At 36.3% G+C, this 21488-nt stretch overlaps 2 protein-coding genes across 7 annotated transcripts; one reads left to right on the top strand and one right to left on the bottom strand.

Moving 5' to 3' along the window:
• Nucleotides 1-479: 479 nt before the first annotated feature.
• On the top strand, nt 480-2577 carry LOC117915001 (3-ketoacyl-CoA synthase 11). Its single transcript, XM_034830541.1, has 2 exons — nt 480-1421; nt 1592-2577. The coding sequence occupies exons 1-2, from the start codon at nt 636-638 to the stop codon at nt 2372-2374; spliced, it is 1569 nt and encodes a 522-aa protein (XP_034686432.1). The 5' UTR covers nt 480-635; the 3' UTR covers nt 2375-2577.
• Nucleotides 2578-4529: 1952 nt separating this feature from the next.
• LOC117914726 (armadillo repeat-containing protein LFR) lies at nt 4530-20289 on the bottom strand. Of its 6 annotated transcripts, none has more exons than XR_004651311.1 (10): nt 20010-20289; nt 15648-15817; nt 15350-15492; nt 14987-15237; nt 13849-13954; nt 13616-13754; nt 13409-13536; nt 12992-13302; nt 7846-7945; nt 4530-5034 (listed from the first exon to the last, which is right to left on the bottom strand). XR_004651311.1 is itself a non-coding variant. In XM_034830180.1 (8 exons), exons 1-8 carry the CDS (start codon nt 20188-20190, stop codon nt 13047-13049), a joined length of 1374 nt encoding a protein of 457 aa, XP_034686071.1. In that variant the 5' UTR covers nt 20191-20289; the 3' UTR covers nt 12830-13046. The 6 variants fall into 6 exon arrangements, 1 of the variants encoding a protein (XP_034686071.1); XR_004651309.1 differs by lacking the exons at nt 4530-5034; nt 7846-7945 and adding exons at nt 8594-8839; nt 8932-8994; XR_004651308.1 differs by lacking the exon at nt 7846-7945.
• Nucleotides 20290-21488: the final 1199 nt, after the last annotated feature.

Raw genomic sequence — 21488 nt, 5'->3', positions numbered from 1 at the left:
AGAAGGATTGGTTACTTTTGGTAATTTTCAAAAATATTTAAATAATTCAAATTACAAGGGGTTGGTTTAATAAAACAGTAGTGATGATAAATTTTAAACCCCAAGTTCTAAGATTGTGAATGGGAGGGGCTGCGGCTTAAAACAGACAGCCCATGTTAAAGCTCCTCAGGGCATCATATTTTGCGTCCACATGCCGAGGGCCAACCAAAGCCCCTAATTAAAGATCCCAACCACAACGCCCAAACCTTCCTCCCACCCTTCACAGATTCACAGCAGAAGATAAAGACCCCATGTACCCGTGGCAAAGTTGGAATTAAGGCAGCACATAAAGGGTCAAAACTGTAAAATTGGGAGGGATCCCGCTATGCCCCCGGCTGGCGAATTGAATGCCACGCCGGGTTATCAATTAAAAGTTCGTTGGGGTGGTTGTATCCTCCCTCTCCTCTCACTCTTTAAATCCCTATACGCCTCTCCACATTTGGACCCATTACTCTCATCCTCTTTCCCCGCTTTCTCTCCTTCCTTTTTGGCTGCCTTTGTTTTTTCGACTTTGGAAAACATCCGATATAAAGAGACTCTTGTATCGATCCATTTAGGCTTGAGGGAGGTGTTTGGGTAAGTGGGTTGATTTGGAAATGGGGGACGAGAAGAAGGAGAGTTTGGGAACTAGTGGGTGTGTGTTAGTCCAGGACATGGGTGAAAGAGGGAAGAACAAGCTCCCGAACTTTCTTTTATCTGTTAGACTCAAGTATGTGAAGCTTGGGTACCATTATTTGATCTCCCATGGCATGTACCTCTTGCTCGTGCCCCTGCTTGGCGTTGCTGCTGCTCATCTTTCCACTCTCACCATCAAAGATTTTGTCCAACTATGGAACCACCTCAAGTTCAATCTTGTCACCGTCATTCTCTGTTCAGCTCTTATGGTTTTCCTGGCAACCCTTTACTTCATGAGTCGTCCAAGGAAGGTCTACTTAGTGGACTTCGCCTGTTACAAGCCTGAAAAGGCTCGTATGTGCACTAGGGAGATCTTCATGGAGAGATCAGTGCTTACTGGGACCTTCTCCGAAGAGAACTTGGCCTTTCAGAAGAAAATCCTGGAGAGGTCAGGGTTGGGTCAGAACACATACTTGCCAGAAGCCGTGTTGCGGGTTCCTCCAAACCCGTGTATGGCGGAGGCGAGGAAGGAGGCCGAGCTAGTGATGTTTGGAGCCATCGATCAGCTCTTGGCAAAGACCGGGGTGAAGGCTAAAGATATAGGAATACTTGTGGTGAATTGCAGTCTGTTCAACCCGACGCCATCCCTCTCTGCCATGATTGTGAACCACTACAAGCTTAGAGGCAATATTATGAGCTACAATCTCGGTGGAATGGGTTGCAGTGCTGGGCTCATATCTATAGACCTTGCCAAACAAATGCTACAGGTATGTTCAATCTTGTGGCGTAGAATTAATATTCAAAACATGAAGTGGTCCATTAATTGACTCCTCCATCTTATGTTGGGGCACATCCTCATACTCCAGCATGTGGTGAGGTGTTAAGACACAAACTTAATAAAGGATAGGTCTGATCTTTCACATCTTATTGATGGCAGGTTCATCCCAACTCGTATGCTCTAGTAGTGAGCATGGAGAACATTACCCTCAACTGGTACTTTGGCAACAACCGCTCCATGCTCGTCTCCAACTGCCTCTTTCGCATGGGGGGAGCAGCCATCCTCCTATCCAACCGATCATCTGACCGCCGGCGTTCAAAGTATCAGCTCATCCACACCGTCCGCACCCACAAGGGTGCGGATGACAGATGTTACAACTGTGTGTTCCAGGAAGAGGATGAGACCAAGACAATTGGTGTCGCCCTCTCCAAAGACCTAATGGCCGTGGCTGGAGAAGCCTTGAAGACAAACATCACCACGCTCGGGCCATTAGTACTTCCAATGTCAGAGCAACTCCTATTCTTTTTGACTTTGGTAGGTCGAAAGATCTTTAAGATGAAGATAAAGCCATATATTCCAGATTTTAAGCTGGCTTTCGAGCACTTCTGCATTCATGCTGGAGGGAGAGCTGTGTTGGATGAGCTAGAGAAGAACCTTGATCTCAGTGAGTGGCATATGGAGCCTTCAAGGATGACTCTCTATAGGTTTGGGAACACTTCCAGTAGTTCTTTGTGGTATGAACTGGCGTACACAGAAGCTAAAGGGAGGATCAGAAAGGGTGATCGGACATGGCAGATTGCATTTGGATCTGGGTTCAAGTGTAACAGTGCGGTCTGGCGTGCCATCAGGACCATTGATCCCGTGAAGGAGAAGAACCCTTGGATGGACGAGATTGATGAGTTCCCAGTCCATGTTCCTAAAGTGGCATCCATTGTTACTTGATTTTTGTTTTGGTGATTGGGATTTGGGAGGGAAAATTTGTGTTTACTATGGGGTATCATATAGAAGATTATTTATTACCGTGTGATGTCAGGTTTCATGTACAACCCGTATAAAGCCATATAAATTATGGCCCTTAACTAGCTTATGCTGATAGATTCATTGCAATTAATAATTTAATACACACCCAGTGTTGCCTGATCAAACATCTAATTTTTTGTGTTTGTGTGACTAACACAGTATGATAATTGCAATTCTAATGATAGATTATCGCCAAGATTAGAGACTAAATACACCCCCAGGCACGATTTGGGGACTGCACACAATTCCTAACAAATATTCCTATATACTCATCGTAACCAAGGATATCTAGTGCCAAAAATAATAGGAATATGAAAGAGACCCTCTATTACGTATGAGACTTTGGACATCAGCGCTTACCTAACTTGTGACCCTTTGCAACAAAGAGAGTAAAAGAAGAAAAGAAATCCCGGTATCCCATTTGCTCCTCAACAAGCAATCCAAGGAAACTAACATAACGCCAAACTATCCTTTGTGGGACTACGACTAAAAACACAAATTTGATCAGTTAATCTAAAAGTCATACTTGACGTCCCAACATTTAGTGTCTGACACGGACAAAAATTCACATAACCATTACATGCCACTTGCTTTTAGAAGTCTTTCGAAACACCAAGGAGGATAGCCCCCACGTCTGTGAATTCTTCCAACCCTAATGAAAAGGAATTTTTTTTATAAATAGTCTGATATCCACTTAAGGTATATGACCAGTTTAATATCGATATCGGCCACAGTCAAAGCCTTATAGGTGCTCTATAACTCGACCAGGTGTGAAAATTATAGAGACTGGTGGGCAACCAGAGCTGAAAGAATGGTACACTCAAGTAAATGTCATCACATCTTTTGACTTGAAGGGGCCTGGAAACGCTAATAACTACAATCAGACTACGAAAGAATAATGGCATGGCATAGATAGGCAGATCATCTACAATATCTACTACTACTCATGGGTGGGATTTACTCACCCTGAGCTCATCTTAAATGTGATCCTCAAGACCCATGCTTGGGAACGTGGACTAAGTTGTGTGAACAAAGCATTTCTACATTCAAAGTTGCAAGGCAGAACCAGTTGCCATTACCAAACTAGCAACTACCAACAAATAGGATGGTGTTAGTTGGCATTTTCCACATGGGAATAAATGCTGTGAGCCCTCCATAATCCTAATGTATTTACTGTCTATGTCTGAGTCCATACAAGAAAAAGATGCAATCATGTAAAAGAAAATCAGATAGATGTAAAATCAATAAATTAAATATTAAAAACATGTAAAAATACTTCAAAAAAAAACATCAAAGTTGGTAAAGGTCAATGAAAATTTTCCAGGTACTTGGCTGAATTTTGGGTAAAGGTCAAATGGGCGTCAATTGCACCAATTGTGTTCACTCAGATCTTATGATGATGAAGATTTCTTCATTTTGTTCGGTTGTAAAACCTATTTTTCCTTTCCTGCCGTTGATTGGTTTCTCCAAAATTTTAGGAATTTTATTTTCTTTACTACCAGTGCAAGAAAATGCTTTTAGTGTGTCTTGCTTTGTAAGTTTTGTAGATGGGAGAAAAAGACGCCAAAAACTAGAAGACGATACAAGTGTTCTACAGCTGGTCTTTGATGACGTTAGTGGAAAAGGCCTTCACATTCAATTGTCTAAACTATTAAAGTTTGGTTCTCTGTACCGTATTTTCAAGAAAAAATTCATTTTTGTTTATAAAATGTGATCTCACCCGACAGTGGATATGGACGCTTTCTGAAAAAACTAGACACCAGAATAGCACAAGGATTTTATCAATCCCAAATTCTTCTACTGAATGGTTACATGGAAGATGGAAGGCAAACGATAAAAGCATAAACCGGAGTCCAGACCATGGCCCCCTGTAAGATGTTAGGCAGCTGCCACAGGTGAAGCTGCACCAAATCCAGACTACCATGAACAATTACTTAAACACATTCATTCAACAGATGTCAACAAAAAAAGAAAAAAAAAAAAAAAAACAACACAAGTCAAGTGAATTTGGGATGTAAAGCACCAATCCAGTTGTGCATAACTTGAACAAATACAAACTTGTGGAATAAGTAGGAGGTGAAGTGCAAGTATACATGGTTTAGTTATTCTAATAAGGTGGTTGAAGATTTCGTGCACCCACACCAACACATCTTTGTCTCTACTTGAGGGTGACAAATTCTCCACTACATAACTTAGAATTTTTCACATAGTAGTTTGAAATTGGAGCACAAGTATAAGCTGAATGAAAATATTTTTTAAAAAAAATGGCTGTGCAAAACTGTGCCATAACAAAGGCATCCATGTCAAGAATGACTGAAGGGAATCTCCTATTAGAGCAAGTGATTTACATCATAATAATGTGATATACATTACTGTTTATGTACTCTAGGAGAATATAATCAATTAAACTGTAATAAGGATAGTGAGAGTGTGAGACCGAAACAGTACCAGTTTTACCTAATTGATCTTCTCATCAGGGGTGAGTAATCCTTGAGATGGGAAGCAGATGTAAAACCAACAAAACCAACTTTGGAAGGATAGATTTGCCTTCTTCAAGTACAAGGGTGGAAGAAAGACTTTTCCTGGAGTAGAAAATTCAAGCAGTAGAACAAATTGCAAGCAGAGTCAAAGTTGGACCCGTCACTATGAAAGTGAAATTAACTATAGGCATGATTAGGCAAAGAAAAATCAGACAAGGCTTCACACAGTGTCTTATTAAGTACATCATTATTATGGGCTTACAGCTTAAAACCACAATGATGGCTACCCTAGAGAAATCACCATCTCTTATCATATACCATGAAACTTATAAGACTTGATGATTTCGACGTCCAGGCTGTTTTACAATAGGGCATCTCTTCTTAATCAAGCCAATGAAAATTCACAATTATCATTTTCAGTATTATTCCTATTATGGATTTAAAGAAAAAAGAAAAAAGGCATTTTAAGCTCAATGCCTTGTGTATGAGAGCTAAAAGAAAGTTTGCTTCATCAGAAAAATTGGTGTCAATAATTTGAGGAAATAACTTTGTAGAGCAAAATGGCTCTAAGGATAAAGGTTCATGTAGCCAGTCCAAGTAGTCAAATTAAGCCTTTGTTGAGCTCACTTGTAGAAACGAAGTGAAGTCCACCACATCTCTTGAATGGGTCAGCTTAAATGCAAAAGAATAAATGAGTGTGTAATGGATTCTGAATCTCTGATACTAAACCAATCCAAACATGTCAAACCCTAAAAGCTCATAAGCTTCAGGTCTCTTGATCCAAACATGAATATCATATATGTACATACAGACACACACATACAACATATAGGAATGTGTATCATCTTGAAGAAGCTCCAGCCAGGTTTTAGGTACCAATTTCTAAACATTCTTTGAGCAGGTTTTGCTCCAAACCTGAGGTCACAACATTAAAGAACCATTTATTCAAATGCTGATAAGCATTGAGACCTTGGTCATCGTATTTAGTTCTCCAATGATCATAAGATGTGCTATAACCTAGCCAGATTGCTGTCCCTCCGGAAGTGCAGTGCTGTTTAACATCCTAAACAAACCATGTCCCACAAAGTTTGGATTAACGTTTGCCTAAAACATTTATCCACTTTGAAGTTCTCTTTGAATTCATATCTTGCAAAAATGAAAGGGGAAATAAATATTAGCCACATGGGTGTAATGACCATCAGGTTAGTACTTTCTTCCAAGACCAAGGAGATTTTTATTTTTTATTTTTCAATTTTCAGGACATTTATTTTTATCACACCCTTTCTCTTCTCTTCATCTGAAGGTCATCTTTCAGAATCCCAGGCACCCATCAACAGCCAATAAACCAGAGTTGAAATGGATGCTAACTTATGTGGGAGATGGACCACAGAGGCAATTCATTATCCAAACAGTCATGAAAAGTATTCTGACCAAATTCAGTCTAAAATTGAAAATGGCATTTGCATAAAGTTCTAGGCAACTTGTATTGGTAAATGTAGCTGGGCAAACAGCAGAAGTACTTGTTGACTGTAGGGTATCGTTTGAAAATTTGATCTTCAGTTTCACCCTCATTGCAGCTGACCAAATATTTAGGCACAATTTCTAAGCTCTCTTAGATAAAAAGGGCCTTTCAACAAGCTTTACCACGACCAAAAAGCCATATAAAATTATAAGTTTAGGAGCTTTAATTTTAGGCTACATTTGGTTTCTGAAAATCTAAATCTAGGAAATGCTCATTCAAGAATTCACAATGATATGGGGTCTACCACAAAAGATCAAAACTTATGACACTGGAAATCATAAGTTTTTTTGTCTATCTTTCAAGTTTCATTGTAGTTGATGCATTCACTCCCTCTCAGGCTCCTGCAAATAGCTTGTCTTTAGCCTATGTTCAGCTAGATGATACAGGTATTTGCCTGAAACCCAATTGTTAAGAAAATATCAACATGAACAGCTCACCTATTACATGTCATAAACTCAAGATGAGTAACAAACTTCAAACTGAGTAAGAGGTATGATAACTCTACATGGTATATATCCACCTATTGGCAGGGAACATGTGCACAAACACACAAATGAGCAAAAATGTTTGATGGAAACTGGAATGTAATAACCAAGAGAGACTGAAAAGCAATTTATGATTCTTGACATGAAAGTAGAGGTTCTAAACTTCCAATATCATACATCTGAACATGTTTTCCCATGTGCATGTTGCACAAGTCATCTTTCATATCCATTTTCAATATGTTATAAGGTGTTTCCAGACAAGTTTCTTTTGTTTTTCTCCATGTTACCAACTAGCTCTTGGGGAAACAAAAATGACTTCAAGGAACTCTCAGTCTCAGGAAAATAAATCCTATTATAATTATGCTATGTTATTTATACTACTATCAAGAAAAAAGGACACTAGACCAAGAAATTTAACTAACAAAAACACCCAGGTTTCATTTTATGAAATACTACATAAGGACATCACAGCAAGTATAAAGAATTTTGAACCAGCTACGCATAATATAGGTCATTATCATTTGATGTACTAGTTTTAAGAACAATCACATGAAGTTGCAAAAACTAAATATGGATTGTAGAAAATAACAGTATCTCCAGGCACTTTGTGCATACCACCAGCCAGTAATAATTTAGTGGAGCAGGATACGATTGTGAGGAAGACTTAAAGACTAACTATATAACTGAAGGTAAACTGGAAAACAGGTTCTTAATGTTCAACAATCAACCAATGACTATAAATGTGGATGACAAGCATGCTTAACAACAATCAACCAATGACTTAATCAAGTAGCTGCCCTTCAGATCCTTCCCATTCAGTAATGATCATAAAACACGATCCCAAAACATTCCCATGGATTACTTCCTTAATTTGAACAAGAATCAGCTCTTTAGAAGGAAATATACCCATTTTAGCAATGCAAAGTGCAAACACTACTGAAAGTGGCATCAAGTCCTGGCCGGAAACCATACTGCTTGCTAGAATTTCTTTTTCCAGTTCTGTCCCCTAGATGTAGAGAATGATGCCTTTTAGCCAATGTATGTAAACTTCAAATGCAAGTTTCAATCAGATATTAAGATAACCAATTACATGGCCACCATAATGTCATACTCAAGACTCGTTTGGACCATTGAACTTGGTTTGCCCAATTTTAAAATGTTTGATTCACGATTTAAATCTTCTTAATAATATGCAGTTAACTGTCAAAAGACTCAAAACCATCCATGTTTCATTTTAAGTTTTCCCTTTGCAATCTTCTCTTGATGTATCCACATGAATGGAGAACTTGACCCAGTTTTTTAATCCTTTTTTATGTGTGTTTTGTTGTTGCAGGCCCTCCTGTCTTTATGTTAATCATGTCATGTTTTCACTTGACTTAAGCAATCAAATGTTTAATTCCATGCCCATTCAATGAAAAAAGGTAAATAAATAAGTACTTGATTCTGAGTGTATACCATGGATTTTATTGCCTGGAAATTATGGTTTCTACTCATTTTTTTAATAGGTAAATTATACATATACACACACATACAAACACATATGTGCATATATATATATCACCCTGCAGGGAAAGGGATGCAATCTAAGAATACAGGCAGTATACAAGGCACATTGTTGCCAAGAAAATAAAATAAAATAAATAAAAATACACAATAGACCCAATGATCCTCAATTTTCAACAAAATCTAAAACAGAAGATTAATATCAGCTACAGAACATTTTGGCCCACAAGAATAAAAGATCTAAGAAAATGATTTTTCACAATTCTGGCCACTCTATTCCTTCAAAGATTCTTCTGGTTCACTCTTTACATATGATCCAGAATAAACACAAGGGAGAAATTTTCCAAAACAACTTTCTGCATTTCCCAACAAAACTCCTGTGCCATCCTAGAAGCACCTTCGCATCATAAAGAAGGACCCAAGACATATCAGACAGAGAAAAAGAAACTTTATTAACTGGAGACAACAGACACTGAATTAAGATATGACCTGCAGACTTTTCAGTATGCATAAGCAGCACCCATTGACAAATGTTCATCCACATTTCATAAGCTGATGGCACCAATTGGCCAATGTCCATCCATGTCACATAAGTTGATTGAGATTAGATTTTCCTTTCACATTGGCATTGCCTCCCAAAGAAAGAAACATCAACTCAGAAAGCAACATCAAGTCCCAAATCTCTTGGACTAGGAAGGAAGCAGTTACGCCAGCCTCCTCATAATCAATCAAGGTATTCAATAGCACATGCAGGGTATGGGGATGAAGGAGGAATGGAGAGAGATAGAGTTCTAGATTTACTGAGAACATTAACAGATCTACCCTAAAAGTTCATTCATGAGGGCAGATATCAAGATAACTATTGCCCAATACAAATACCTAGGTGAAGTGGTTTCTCTATCAACCCTAGAGAGAGAGAGAGAGAAAGAGAGAGAGAGAGAATTATAGATTTACTGGGAACATTTATTCATGAAGTCAAGTATTAAGATAACTATCGCCTCATAGAAATTCCTAGGTGAGGTAGTTTCTCTATTAGCTCTATGCATAGATGAAATTTTTTGAGAAAATAATATTTAACCTATCCATTATAATTTTCTGATCCTCTAACTACTGCATTAATTTTGGATCTTGAAATCAACAAATGCAAAAAAGAACATGGACACTAGAATTAGTGAATCATCAAGCAACAGCATATTCTCCATTCAGTTGATGTTAACAGCATAATTTCCGTCCAATTAATGTTAATATTTAGATGATATAACAAACTTGCATCCTCTTAAAAAATGACACTTATGGCATACTTCCATCACCCCTTGCTCCTTTTATTGGTCTTTGCAAGTACAAGACAAAAAAATCCTAAGGAAACAAATGTTAGAAAGGATGACAAGTTCCTGAAAAAAAAAAATTCAAGGCGTAAATTCATGAGTTAGCCTGATAAGATCTTGCAGCCTTGGCAGGGAGCAAAGATATACCCATCTAGCATTAGTTTTGCTTGGGTGAGGGATCTACTTATATTGATATATGGATCCAGTTCACATGTCTATAGGAGTAAAATATTAGACATCAACTTGACCAAAATAATTCTCAATCTCTCAGATAATCTATAAGAATTTCTGTTTGAGACTCTTTACGAAGAAAAGGGATCTTCTTTTGCAATTAAATCTGAATATTGAAAGTGCACCCAATTACCATGGCTTCAACAACACATGCCACTCATTTTAGACAATGAAAAGCATCCACATATGGTATACCTAATTGATTATCCAAGTTTTCAACAGTCCTGACTAGTGAAGTAGTATAGATCTCTTCAGTGGGCTTCACACATTGAAAAGGACCAGTTTTTGAAAACATTTAGAAATGTATGCACTCAAAAATTACTTCTCAATATGCTTCTTAAAACATCATTTTCAATTGAGTAACATAAAGTTTCGAGTCGACTCCATGTGGAATCACTCCCCCACTCATGTCAAGATCTTCTCCAATTCTTAGGAGGATAGAAGATTTTCTATTTTTGTTACAATGTATTGACATGCGGCGAATTTTCAAATCTGTGGTTTAGGAACAAGTGACATCAATTTTTTCCTCAAAAAATTACATTATCTTTTACTAAAATTAAAAAATTGAATAAATAAGAAATGAACAAAACAAATCAATGATTGATTCAATTAGGAATTTTTTATTCATTTTTATTTTTAATAAATACAATGGTGAAATAAAAAGGCAAAGGGTTAATTATTTTAAATTAAAAAAAAAAAAACAATAAAAATAAATAAATAAAAACCAATAAATATGGAAATGGATTTTTTTTTTTCAAAATAAACTTAAAAATGAAAGGAAAAAAACGTTATACTTGGACTTAATTTTATTTATTTATCAATCAATTTGTAAAGGTTTTTTAATTAAAAAAGACATGAAACGTGTCAAACCAAATCGTTATTTATTTATAAAAAAAAAATAGAAAAACTAAGTGCACATTTGGATACATTTCTTATTTTTTGTTTTTAAAAATAGAAAGACTTATATAAGTAAATACATTATGTATTTGAATACACTTTTAAAATTAATTTAAAGAGAAGTAAAAAATTTACACTTCCTCACATTTTTGAAATTTTAATAAGAGTACTCTCTACTTTTAAAAACAAAAAGTAAGAAATGTATCAAAATGTCGGCTAAACTGTTTGAATTGATTTTTAAGATAAGATTCATAACTCAAAGAAACATAATTTCTTTTCTTTTAATCTTATCCAATTTATTATAAAGATAATATTTATTATTTATACTAAAATTGACCTTTTTATTCCTTAATTCATGTAAATGTAAAATTTAAAATAATATAAATTTTTTGAGAAAAGAATTGAAGTAGATCCAAAATCATAAATTTAGGAATCTGCAATATTATCACCTGATTAAAAGGATAAGAAATCTCCTATCCTCCTCCAGATTGAAGAAGATCCGGACCCCTACTCTCATTTGTCCTCTCAAGTTAGGATAAGAGGATGGGTTAGAGATAAGATATGAGATATATTATCCTCCAATGCATTTGAGAGGATCCCGAACCAAGTGAGAATAGAAGTGTGAGTGTACTTGATAGTAGCAGTCATCTAACAAAAAAGGGCATTTTAGGAAGTATGTTGAGAATTGTTGTCAAAGTGCATAAATTTCTAAATATTTTTTGCCCTTGGGGCCTAGGCTCAAGTGGTAAAGGGATAGGGAGGCTTTGTGGGAGGTTCCAGTTTCAAGTCCCAATGAGGCAAAAATTACCTATCAAAAAAACAGTGTAAAAACTATCAAATTTTTTATGATAAATTTGATATTAAATAAACAAGTCTATGCTATCCATTTCTTTCCAAATAAGGGTACCAAAACACACTTTTCCTGAAGTCTGTCCTAGAGTGAAAGATGCAACATCAACATAGTACTATGGGTAAAAAGAAAGGTACCAGTTCCTCTTCCGAAGATCATAGAACATCTCAACCCCTACCCCCCAACCCAACACCACAAAACAATTCCTATTTCAGTAATTAAACGTAACAACAAATGCTCCATTCATGTCATCTTACCCTATCCTGCCTGCTTTACAGTATAACTTCAATTTTTATGAATCAAAAACAGGTGGTCCTGATAATTTATGGAGCAGACAGCATGTGACTTTCAGTTGGACTTCAAAGTGAATGCAGCCACTTTCTTTTGGAAACTCAAGAGTGTGTCTTTTAGTTTACATCACAAACTTGTACTCATAACTAAATGAACAGTTCAAAATGCTTAAGGTTCAGATTGGTGGTTTGATATTTTATGTATTTATATTAAGAACAAAAGTTGTAAAACAACTACAGAAGAATTAATGAAACTTGAGATGTTTAATTAAAAAAAAGAAAAATCTCAAAAAGGATGTGTGTCAAAATTTAGACATTCTGGTTCATGTGCACTTAGGAAACACCCATAAGCCAAGCACACAACAAACAAAAAATACTTCCCATTTTGTCTATGCAAAATAAAGATAAAAGATTGATTCCTCAAGTTTTGCCCTCCTTTTTCCTCTCAATAAAAAGCTTATCTATAAAGAAATAAATGATTTATCATACTAGATAACAATTCTATTGGGGAAAAAAAAAAAAAGAAAGCTGCTATGACAGAAAGCACACCTTCAAGGCAAACCAAAAGGACAAAGCAAGAGTGCAACAGATAAACAAACAAAAGAAATAACATAAACTCTAATGCAAACACAAAGAACAAAGCAAGAATGAAACAAGAAAATAAATAAAAGAAATTACACAAATGCAATCTTGAATTTTGACACATTACAGCAGCAACCAACCAGAAGCTACGAGGAATCAGAGATATAATCCCTGATACACAAAACATCATAATTGAAACACATGGAAACAGATGCATAGAAATATAGCTTTCAATGATAAAGAAAGTAGTCATGTCACGTACATAAATCAATATTTAGAACATGATTATCTTGACCATGAATAGACAATTTGACTAATAAAAAAAACAGTCAATATGTACAATTAAAGCATAGTTATAGATGTCAGTTGAATACCTTTCCAATATTCTTTTAAAATAGAACCTAATCACCAAATGAAGCAGGTTTTCAGTTACATGCCCCAGATACCACGAGCCGCAGCCATTTTGTTGTTTGGTCGAGATGTCAATTCATATAATATCCTGGCAAATGTATCAGAGTGTCTGCCATCTGAGAAGAGTATCTCTGCGAAGGCATTCTCATAAGCTAGCAGCTGGGCCCTGTTTTGTGGTTCTGACACCAGGCTCTCGATTATCATTGCAGCTTTCCTGCAAACTTCTGGTACTGGATGTGGTGTCTTGATAACTTTCAGCAGGCGATCAATTGCCCTGGATTGGATCATGCACAGAGCAAGTGCCATGTTCAGATGGGAAATGTTTCTCATTAAAATTTTGACAAAAGATTTATGCTTGCAATATCAAGAAAAAACCTCACCATCTCTCACTAGCAAGCTTCAACCTGCAGTCCATATTGACTTCTGCAAGGTTATATAGAGCACCAACTGCAGCTGCTTGTGCATCTACGGCGGGCAAGCTCAGAAGATCAACCAAACGCTTATGTATCTGCAGGATACAATGGGTACTCATTGAGGTTGAGCATAGATATCAAACTACCTACTACAGACCTTAGGACAACATAAACCTGTGAAGCGAAAGGAAGAAGGAATGGTTCATTATCAGGATTTATTATCAAACGCCCAAGTAATTCCGCAGCTGCACAATGCCAGGCTTTGACTGCAGATCCCAGCATCCCCATGATAGCTTGAACTGCACGTTTCTCTCTGTTTTGATGAAAACAGATAATGAAATTTCCAACTCAAAGCAAGAAATCAACTTAGAACAGGCTAAATCAAAATAGCAAAACAAATTTCTTACGTTATTTTGATGTAGGAAGGCTTGGATGAACTAAAGATACGAAGATCCAGCAAAGGAGCCAAATTCACAATTGTTTCAAGTGCATTCGTGACAAGTTCCTCATCCTCTGGCAATGTTGGAAAGTTTTAGAGGCACTTCAGACTAAAACATTGACACAAAAACACTTCTAAGAATTTTTTACATTACAAGTCCTGGTAGACATCAATCTCTTCACTTCTCTAATGGGAAAATGGGGTAGGGGCATCAGAATCATCATAAGAAACTAGTCATAACACTTTTAAGAGATCTTGATAGCTAAACTCAGAATTTTGGGGAAGCTCCCAAACAGATTGGAGGCAAAAGGAGAATCTTAAGATTTAGAGCAAAAGTGGAAAGATATGAAATTTCAAGAAAATCAGCTGCTAGATTACAATTTTTGATCTCCAGAGAACAGCATGGGTGCTAATATTCAAGTTTCAGCATCTGAATATTTCTTAAGCTCTGAATAGAGGTTCAATTATTTTTCCCTCACAATTCTTAATCCCAAGAATCTTCAAGTGATTTCTATTAAGGTAAATCAAGCACTTGAAAACTTCTAAACTTTATCCTTCACATTGATCCTAACAAACAAATTATATGCCTTCATGCTAGACTTCAGCCATTCAGGCCTTAAGTACCTTACTGATATACTCTTTTTCTAATTACAAAGCTCCTCCAAAACATTCTAAAGATCTGCATAAATTTTCCAATTAAATTCATCCAATAAGTTCATTCCAAAAAAGAATATATTTAGGACCATTAATTGACAACTTTCACTAATGAATACCCATGGGATTCCATTGAAATTTTTCTACACCAGGTACATTATTTTACTCCTATATATACCATCCCAGCTGTGTTCTATAAGCCCTATAGAAATGACAGGGTCAGAACGATCACATGAAACTTGACTGAACCAAAGATGTATATAAGAGACACTTCTTCAACAAAGTCCAGTTTATTGAAAGATTAACTAGGTGTTCAAAAACATCTGACACATATATACATCTTCAATTAAAAGGAAAGGTTATAAATTCAAATCAGATACTAGATGTTGCAGAACAGTAAAGGGATTACAGATGGATCCTGGTTTCAATGTAACTACTTTAGTTATTCCCACCTGTGATGTGATCTTCTATGCACTGAAACACTGTTTCCAAGCAGTGGCGATGCTGGGCCATTATGACTTCATTATCTGGCATGAAAGAGAAGTTGCGAATGATATTTGAAGCTGCAACAGCACATTGCTGTTTTTCTGCCCGCCCTTCTTCATCCAGATTAAACAGACCATCTTCATCCAACCACCACTCTGAAGGACGAAGCTTGGTTGTATTCTTCTGCACAGAGGCATCAGAGATGGAAGAACCAGATCTGCCACAAGAAGAATATCCCATATTCAGGCTTTCAACTCCATACTGCAAATATTACGTATCTAAGACTTGGAGTTTACTAACAGAATGATAGTAAATCATGTCAGTCTTACCCAGGATGGGAAAGAACATCATTTGAACCCAATGCCTCGTACTCATTTCCAAATCCTGTTACAAAAGAGTTAGCACCTAACAACCTGGCTCTTGGCGCTTTTGCAAGTTCCTTTGGAAGGGCTATATCACGCCAGTCATCTATCTGTTCCATTTGTAAGTACAGTAATCTCAATTAAACTAGTGAGGAACACATTAAATTCAATAAAAACCTAAATCCACTCAGGGAAATGAGGACAGAGTAATTTTAGAATAGAGATAATCAAAATCAATGGAAGAAGGAAAGAAAGAAGCACATACAACTTGGAGAAGAGCATCCAGCAACCCAGGTATTTTAGCAAGAGGAGTAGCATCTTTGCGCACATCGTCCTTTTCTTTGAAAGAGAGTAATGTCAGAGCATTAATTGCCCATCCTAGCTCACTCTTTAATCCACTTTGAAGAGCCAAAACTATTCTTTTGTTGTTTTGATCTGGAAAGAATAAAAGAAAACAAAAGGGGCGACAACCATGAGATATAAATATTCCTCATCCTTCTAGTGACTGAGGTAGAGATGAATTTAGTGTCAATCATTTCAAGTTATCGCCTGTGTAGCCTTGCCTAGCACAATCACTTATCATCTGCATTTGAACACACAAGCAGTTGCAGCAAAGCAGCCACTAGGCAACGGAGAACTAAGCAAATAGCCTAGGTGTATTTATCTGCTTTTTTTTAAATAGACAAGTGGCACATAATGCAAATAGCCCAGATAAGTCAATCTCCCTTTCTAGATAGACAAGCAGCACACTATGTTGATGCATAATGTAATGAAATGGTGGCCACTGATGAGATTATCAACTTTCCTAGACCAAAGACCACAGTCAACATATATTTAGAACCATCTCACAAGTAGACTTTTGTTGAGTTGAGTTAAGCAACTTATTAGTAGTGTTCCTGGATTTACATTGAACACTTCCAACCTTCCAAAGTGACAGAAAATAAAATGTTTCACAGTAATCTGATCATTGTAAATTTCTAAAGAAATTAAAGATTGGATTGTGCCAAAATAGTTTATCAATCATGCAGCTCACACTATACACACACAAGTTGATAGGTTGGTCTGAATGAACACCACCAAAATCCAGACAATTTTACAAAAGTAAAAAAAAAGGAATACTTTGCTCCTCTAGTATTTTGTCCATTTTCCAGATATGAATACAGAAAATTACAGTGAGTGCCTGTGACACCAACAACACCTTAAACCACACTCAAATGGTCAACTAAATCTAGAAAAGATTCAAAGTTACAATCTGATACTAAATTTGGCCATGATAACAAAGTACATGAAAAGAGATTTTTCGGTGTCATTTCCAAGCTCTCTACGCCTTCAAAGCATTTTTTCTTAAACTCTCCAAATGAAAGAAAACAAAGAAACGGGAACAATCCCCCAAAATCTTCCTACTCTTCCCCACAAAATTTTCATGCAACAAAACAACAACTCCTCGATCAAGCAAGTTAACACCCATAACACACCTCTCTACAATGAATGAGAATATGGTTGGTTGATTCTTCATCTTGCTTGCAATGGAAACTTGAACTTGCTAAAGGCCATCTTTGCCATTTTAACTAATCCAAAATAAGGATTTTTTTTCTAAGTAGCCTCCCAAGTGAGAAAGACAAAAAAAAAACATTTTAACCTGGATGTGGCCTGAAGAAAAACTTGTACCATTTCCCTTTTTTGCCAGGGGAGATCCTGTGACAGTCCTTTATGCAAATAGGTATTTTCCTTCATTGCAATTTGCAACCGAAGATGTAAGGATCAGTGATGGACACAGCGAAATTTGCACCATTCTCACTTGGTCACCTTCTTATCACCTTATCTAGAAAAAAAAAACTCCTTATCTAGAAAATTTATCCTATGACATGGAGACCATCTACCTTGATCACCTTCTTCTAACCTCAAAAATTAGCAACCCAAGCATCAGAATAAGAGGAAGTACCAAACAAAACTGAAAAGATTCGTTTAATGAGTAATCCCTACATCAAGAATCAAACCAAATCCTCCTCTAAGATTCTTTTTTTTTTTATCGGTAAAGTAAATTCATTAAGAGTCAATAGGCTAGAGAAAGGGTATACACGGAGTATACCAAATACAAAGAAGCAAAAAGCAAAGGGACAAACAAGCCTGACCCTTACTTGATGGCTAGCCAGTCTACGAAATCTATCAAAGACAAAGTGTGTTCCTCTATATATACACCCTATCCCAATTCACAGAAGTGTACAAAAAAATGGATTTAATATCTTGATCGTTCCTCTAAGATTCATCACTAGCAACAATGCTTGAACAAGCTTGGAAAGCTTTCCAACCTTTTCAAATAGCCTTCAAAGACCCTTCTCTATCTTTTTCAAGAACCTACCCCTTCCACCTCTCAAAATTTGCCTTGAATGACTTTTCTTCACAAATATCCTACTCTTTCACATACGTCCAAAGTCATTTTCCTAGTAAAGCTTTGTAAATTTTGAAAGCTTTTTCCTAATTCCCAAGGCTCCTTTACTTTTCTTGGGCAAATAGTTGATCATCCAACCATATGGCACTTTTTGCTTACATTGATTGCCTCCCTAAAGAAAATCCCTCTATATATTTTCAAACCAAATGTCACTTTTTCATGGAATTACTACCTCACTAAAGAAAATCTCTCTATATCTTTTCCAATCTAGTCTTGACTAGCCAAGGAATCAATAGCACTAAATCACAAAGTAAACTGGGAGACTAGAAAAGATGCTTTTGATCAAAGCAAGCCTTCTACTCTTGGACAAAAATTGTTGTTTCCAACAAGCTAGCCACTACATAAACCTTTCCTCCACTGAGTTCCAAATGGACATTTGATTTGGATAGATCACTCACCAGCAATCCTAAATAAATGGAAGACAATTTTCCCACTTTGGAACCAAGAATCTCCACCTTCGTTTGAGGCTAGAGACCACCTCAAAGCTAAAAAAAATCCTCCACATAAATAACAATTGATCTCCGTCTACATCACAAAACCATAAAGAATCTTCTGTATAAAACAAGTGTGGAATCTTGACCCCTACTCTACCTCTTCCCCATAGCTTAATTCAACATCTCTTAGGCGTTCCTCCAATCAATTAGGGAGATATTATTAGGTTGGCATAGGAATTTTATCAGGAAGAAGTGAAGGAAAGTTGATAGAACAACCTCTTTGTGTTTATCCTAGGCCATTTAGGCAAAAGTGAAATTCTAAATCTTTGGAAAACTTGGAGCACTTGAATCAATTGCTCAAAGACTATTGTTGTTTTCCTTTATTATAGAAAGTTGCTTGGAAATGAATTTTTGTTTTCATTTATTGTTTAGGTCTTTCTATTTTCTTTTCTTTTCTTCTCTTCTCTTCTCTTTTTCAATTATTTACTTAGATTGTGTATCACATGATCATAGAAAGCACAAGGTGAACCTAAGGTGTAAAGGTCCCATATACGAATACACTAGAAGCAAGGCAATATCCAAAACACACACTTGAGCAAAGTGGAACAACTTATGGACTACATGCAATTTGATAAATATTGCAAATTTGAACATGCAGTGTTCATATCTTGCAGTCTATGCTAGTGCAGTTTGTGATAAAGGCAATTTGAACATGCAAACATTTTCCATATGGTCATCTCAACAAATAAGATATAAAATTTCAATACATGCAAAAGAAAATCAATATCTCAAATCTTCCAACAAAAAGTAATGCAATTACATAAAATTTTAATATACAAGTTTTAAAAAGGGCAAATGTATTAAAGAAGGAGGAGGAGGAAATGAAAAGGACCAGGTGCCTCTTCAAGTAGGAGCACATCTTAATGGACTAGACACCTTAGCTACGGGGCAATTGTGTGGTGCGCCTATAAAAACTATGCACCCCCTCTCTTTTGTTTACCACTTCTTTCTTTGCCTATCAAAATAAATAAATAAAAAAGAATATCAAGTACTGTGAACCTGTGTCACCTTAACAAGTAAGGAATGAAAGCAGTGGAATGTGTTCTTACTGATTGTGAATTGACTTTTGATTGACACTTCAATTTTTCTTGAGTTTGAGGGTTTTGTTCCTTCCTCGATTGGCCAAAGATGCATAGAGGATCAGTGGGGAGCAACGGCAAGGTGGTTTGAAGAATAACTCATTTATGACTATTTTTGTCGATTTGGAGAGAGCATAAAAGAAGAGTCTTTGATGGAGTAGAGAATTTGGAGTGGGTTTGAAAAAGCTATTTCTAAAGGCTTTAAATTTTTTAGCCCGTCCTTTACTGATTTTGTAGAGAGCTTCAATAAATTAAGCTGAGGGTCTTCGCATTTTTCTTTTTCTGTTGCCTATAATTGAGGGGTACATGGGTTGCACACAATTTTCAGGCCCTATTAATATATTTATCCTATTTGCCAATCACAAGAACATGTAAAAGTTAAGAAAAAAATGCACCATATGTACAATGAATGAATGCAGCTCCATAGTTCCACTCTCAGCATGTAATTGTTCCACAGATCACACGATATTTTTGGTAGGGTCTCCCAAATGAAAATATTCCAATTTTGTTTGCCTCAAATTCAAATTTTCTAGTATTTAATCCCATACAGAATCAAACAAAAATCTAAACCTTCATTGAAGGAGCTAGGGTTTCGATGTACTGACCAGCGAAGGAACTGTGGACGTGGAGAGATGGACCAAGGAGAGTGGATGGAGCAGCCGCGTCAGCAGCGGCGGCGGCGGCGGAGTTGCTGCCTCCACTGCCGAAAGGACGGCCTCTCTTCGCCGCCGGAGTGGTGGCGCCACCTGCCGAGCCGCCCAACTTGCTCTGGTCCCTCTTCTGCATTCCCCTATCAAATTTCCCTCTTCGGGTGGCGATTTGGTAATTACGGGTGTTTTTCTAAACCGGAAAGCGTCCTGGTCACGCTCCAAAAGGCCGGGTTATTGTACTTCAAATCCAAACTCAGCCCAAATTTTTGCCTTTAACATGTCTTGTAGGGATGAACCGGGAAGCTGGGTGGGTCACCCGTACAAAAAGATGGGACGGGGTGGGTGTGAAAATTTGTTGGTACTCTCCATTTATTTTATTTTATTTTATTTTTTCGTTTTAAATTTTTTTAATTAAATATAATTTATAAATAAATATTACAAACTTTATAATTTATTTTTTAAGAAAAATAGTTTTTATTTTATAATGTTAAAAATTAAAAATTAAATTAAATTAAATTAAATTATTTTGTATTTAATTATATATATAGTTAAAACAAGACTATATACGAAATTGATCCAACTTATTTTTTAACTTATTCATCCTTATTTTAAACCTATTATTGTTATAATAACCTAAGGAAGTAAAAGTGCTATTGTGCAATAGATAAGAGTTGAAATAATTCATTTTATTTCATATATTTTTTTTAATATGAACATCATCAAATACATTTTTTATTTTAAAATGTAAAATGCGTTAGAAATGTGGTTTTTTGAAACAATGAGAAAATGATAAAATCGTTTACGAGTGAATGAGAAATTGAATTCAGAGTGACACGTGTATTCATCGAAAATGTGATGGAATAATTTATATATTTTAAAATTACACACTAACTTTATAAGCATTTGTAAGCTTAAAAGAAAACAAGGGCTTAGACCTAAGCTCACAAATGTGTGGGCCCAATCAAAATGGGTATGGTCTTGGGCCTGACCTAGGCCCACATGCCTTTGCGCTTAACGAGGAAGCCGATTAGCATGAAGTGGTGTCTTTTTCAAGGAGTCATGTATTCATTTCAACATTGATATGTCTCTTTGATCAAGTGCAATGTTCTATTCCAAGTCATTCCCAAGTGTGTAGTATGTCATTCCAAGTTAAGAGTGAGTTACAAGTATACTAATATCACAAACAAGTTATCATTCATGTCTCCAACCAATTGTGATATTCCATTTCAAGTCATTCTCAAATACGATCTTCCATTCTAAGTGAAATGTAAGTTGAAAGTGTATTGCAGTTATAAGAAAGTAATCGTTAGATCTTAGGAGACAATTGTTACAACATTATAAGCACCTGAATGGGGCAAATTCATCTTAAAGAACATATAGCCAAACTCTTCAATCAAGTGTGATGTTCCATTCCAAGTTATTCTTAATATGGCA

Source organism: Vitis riparia, chromosome 5 (genome assembly GCF_004353265.1).
Source record: "Vitis riparia cultivar Riparia Gloire de Montpellier isolate 1030 chromosome 5, EGFV_Vit.rip_1.0, whole genome shotgun sequence".
Classification (NCBI taxonomy): domain Eukaryota; kingdom Viridiplantae; phylum Streptophyta; class Magnoliopsida; order Vitales; family Vitaceae; genus Vitis; species Vitis riparia.
The sequence above is the reverse complement of the archived record's forward strand: the minus strand, read 5'-3'. Positions and strand labels throughout refer to the sequence as shown.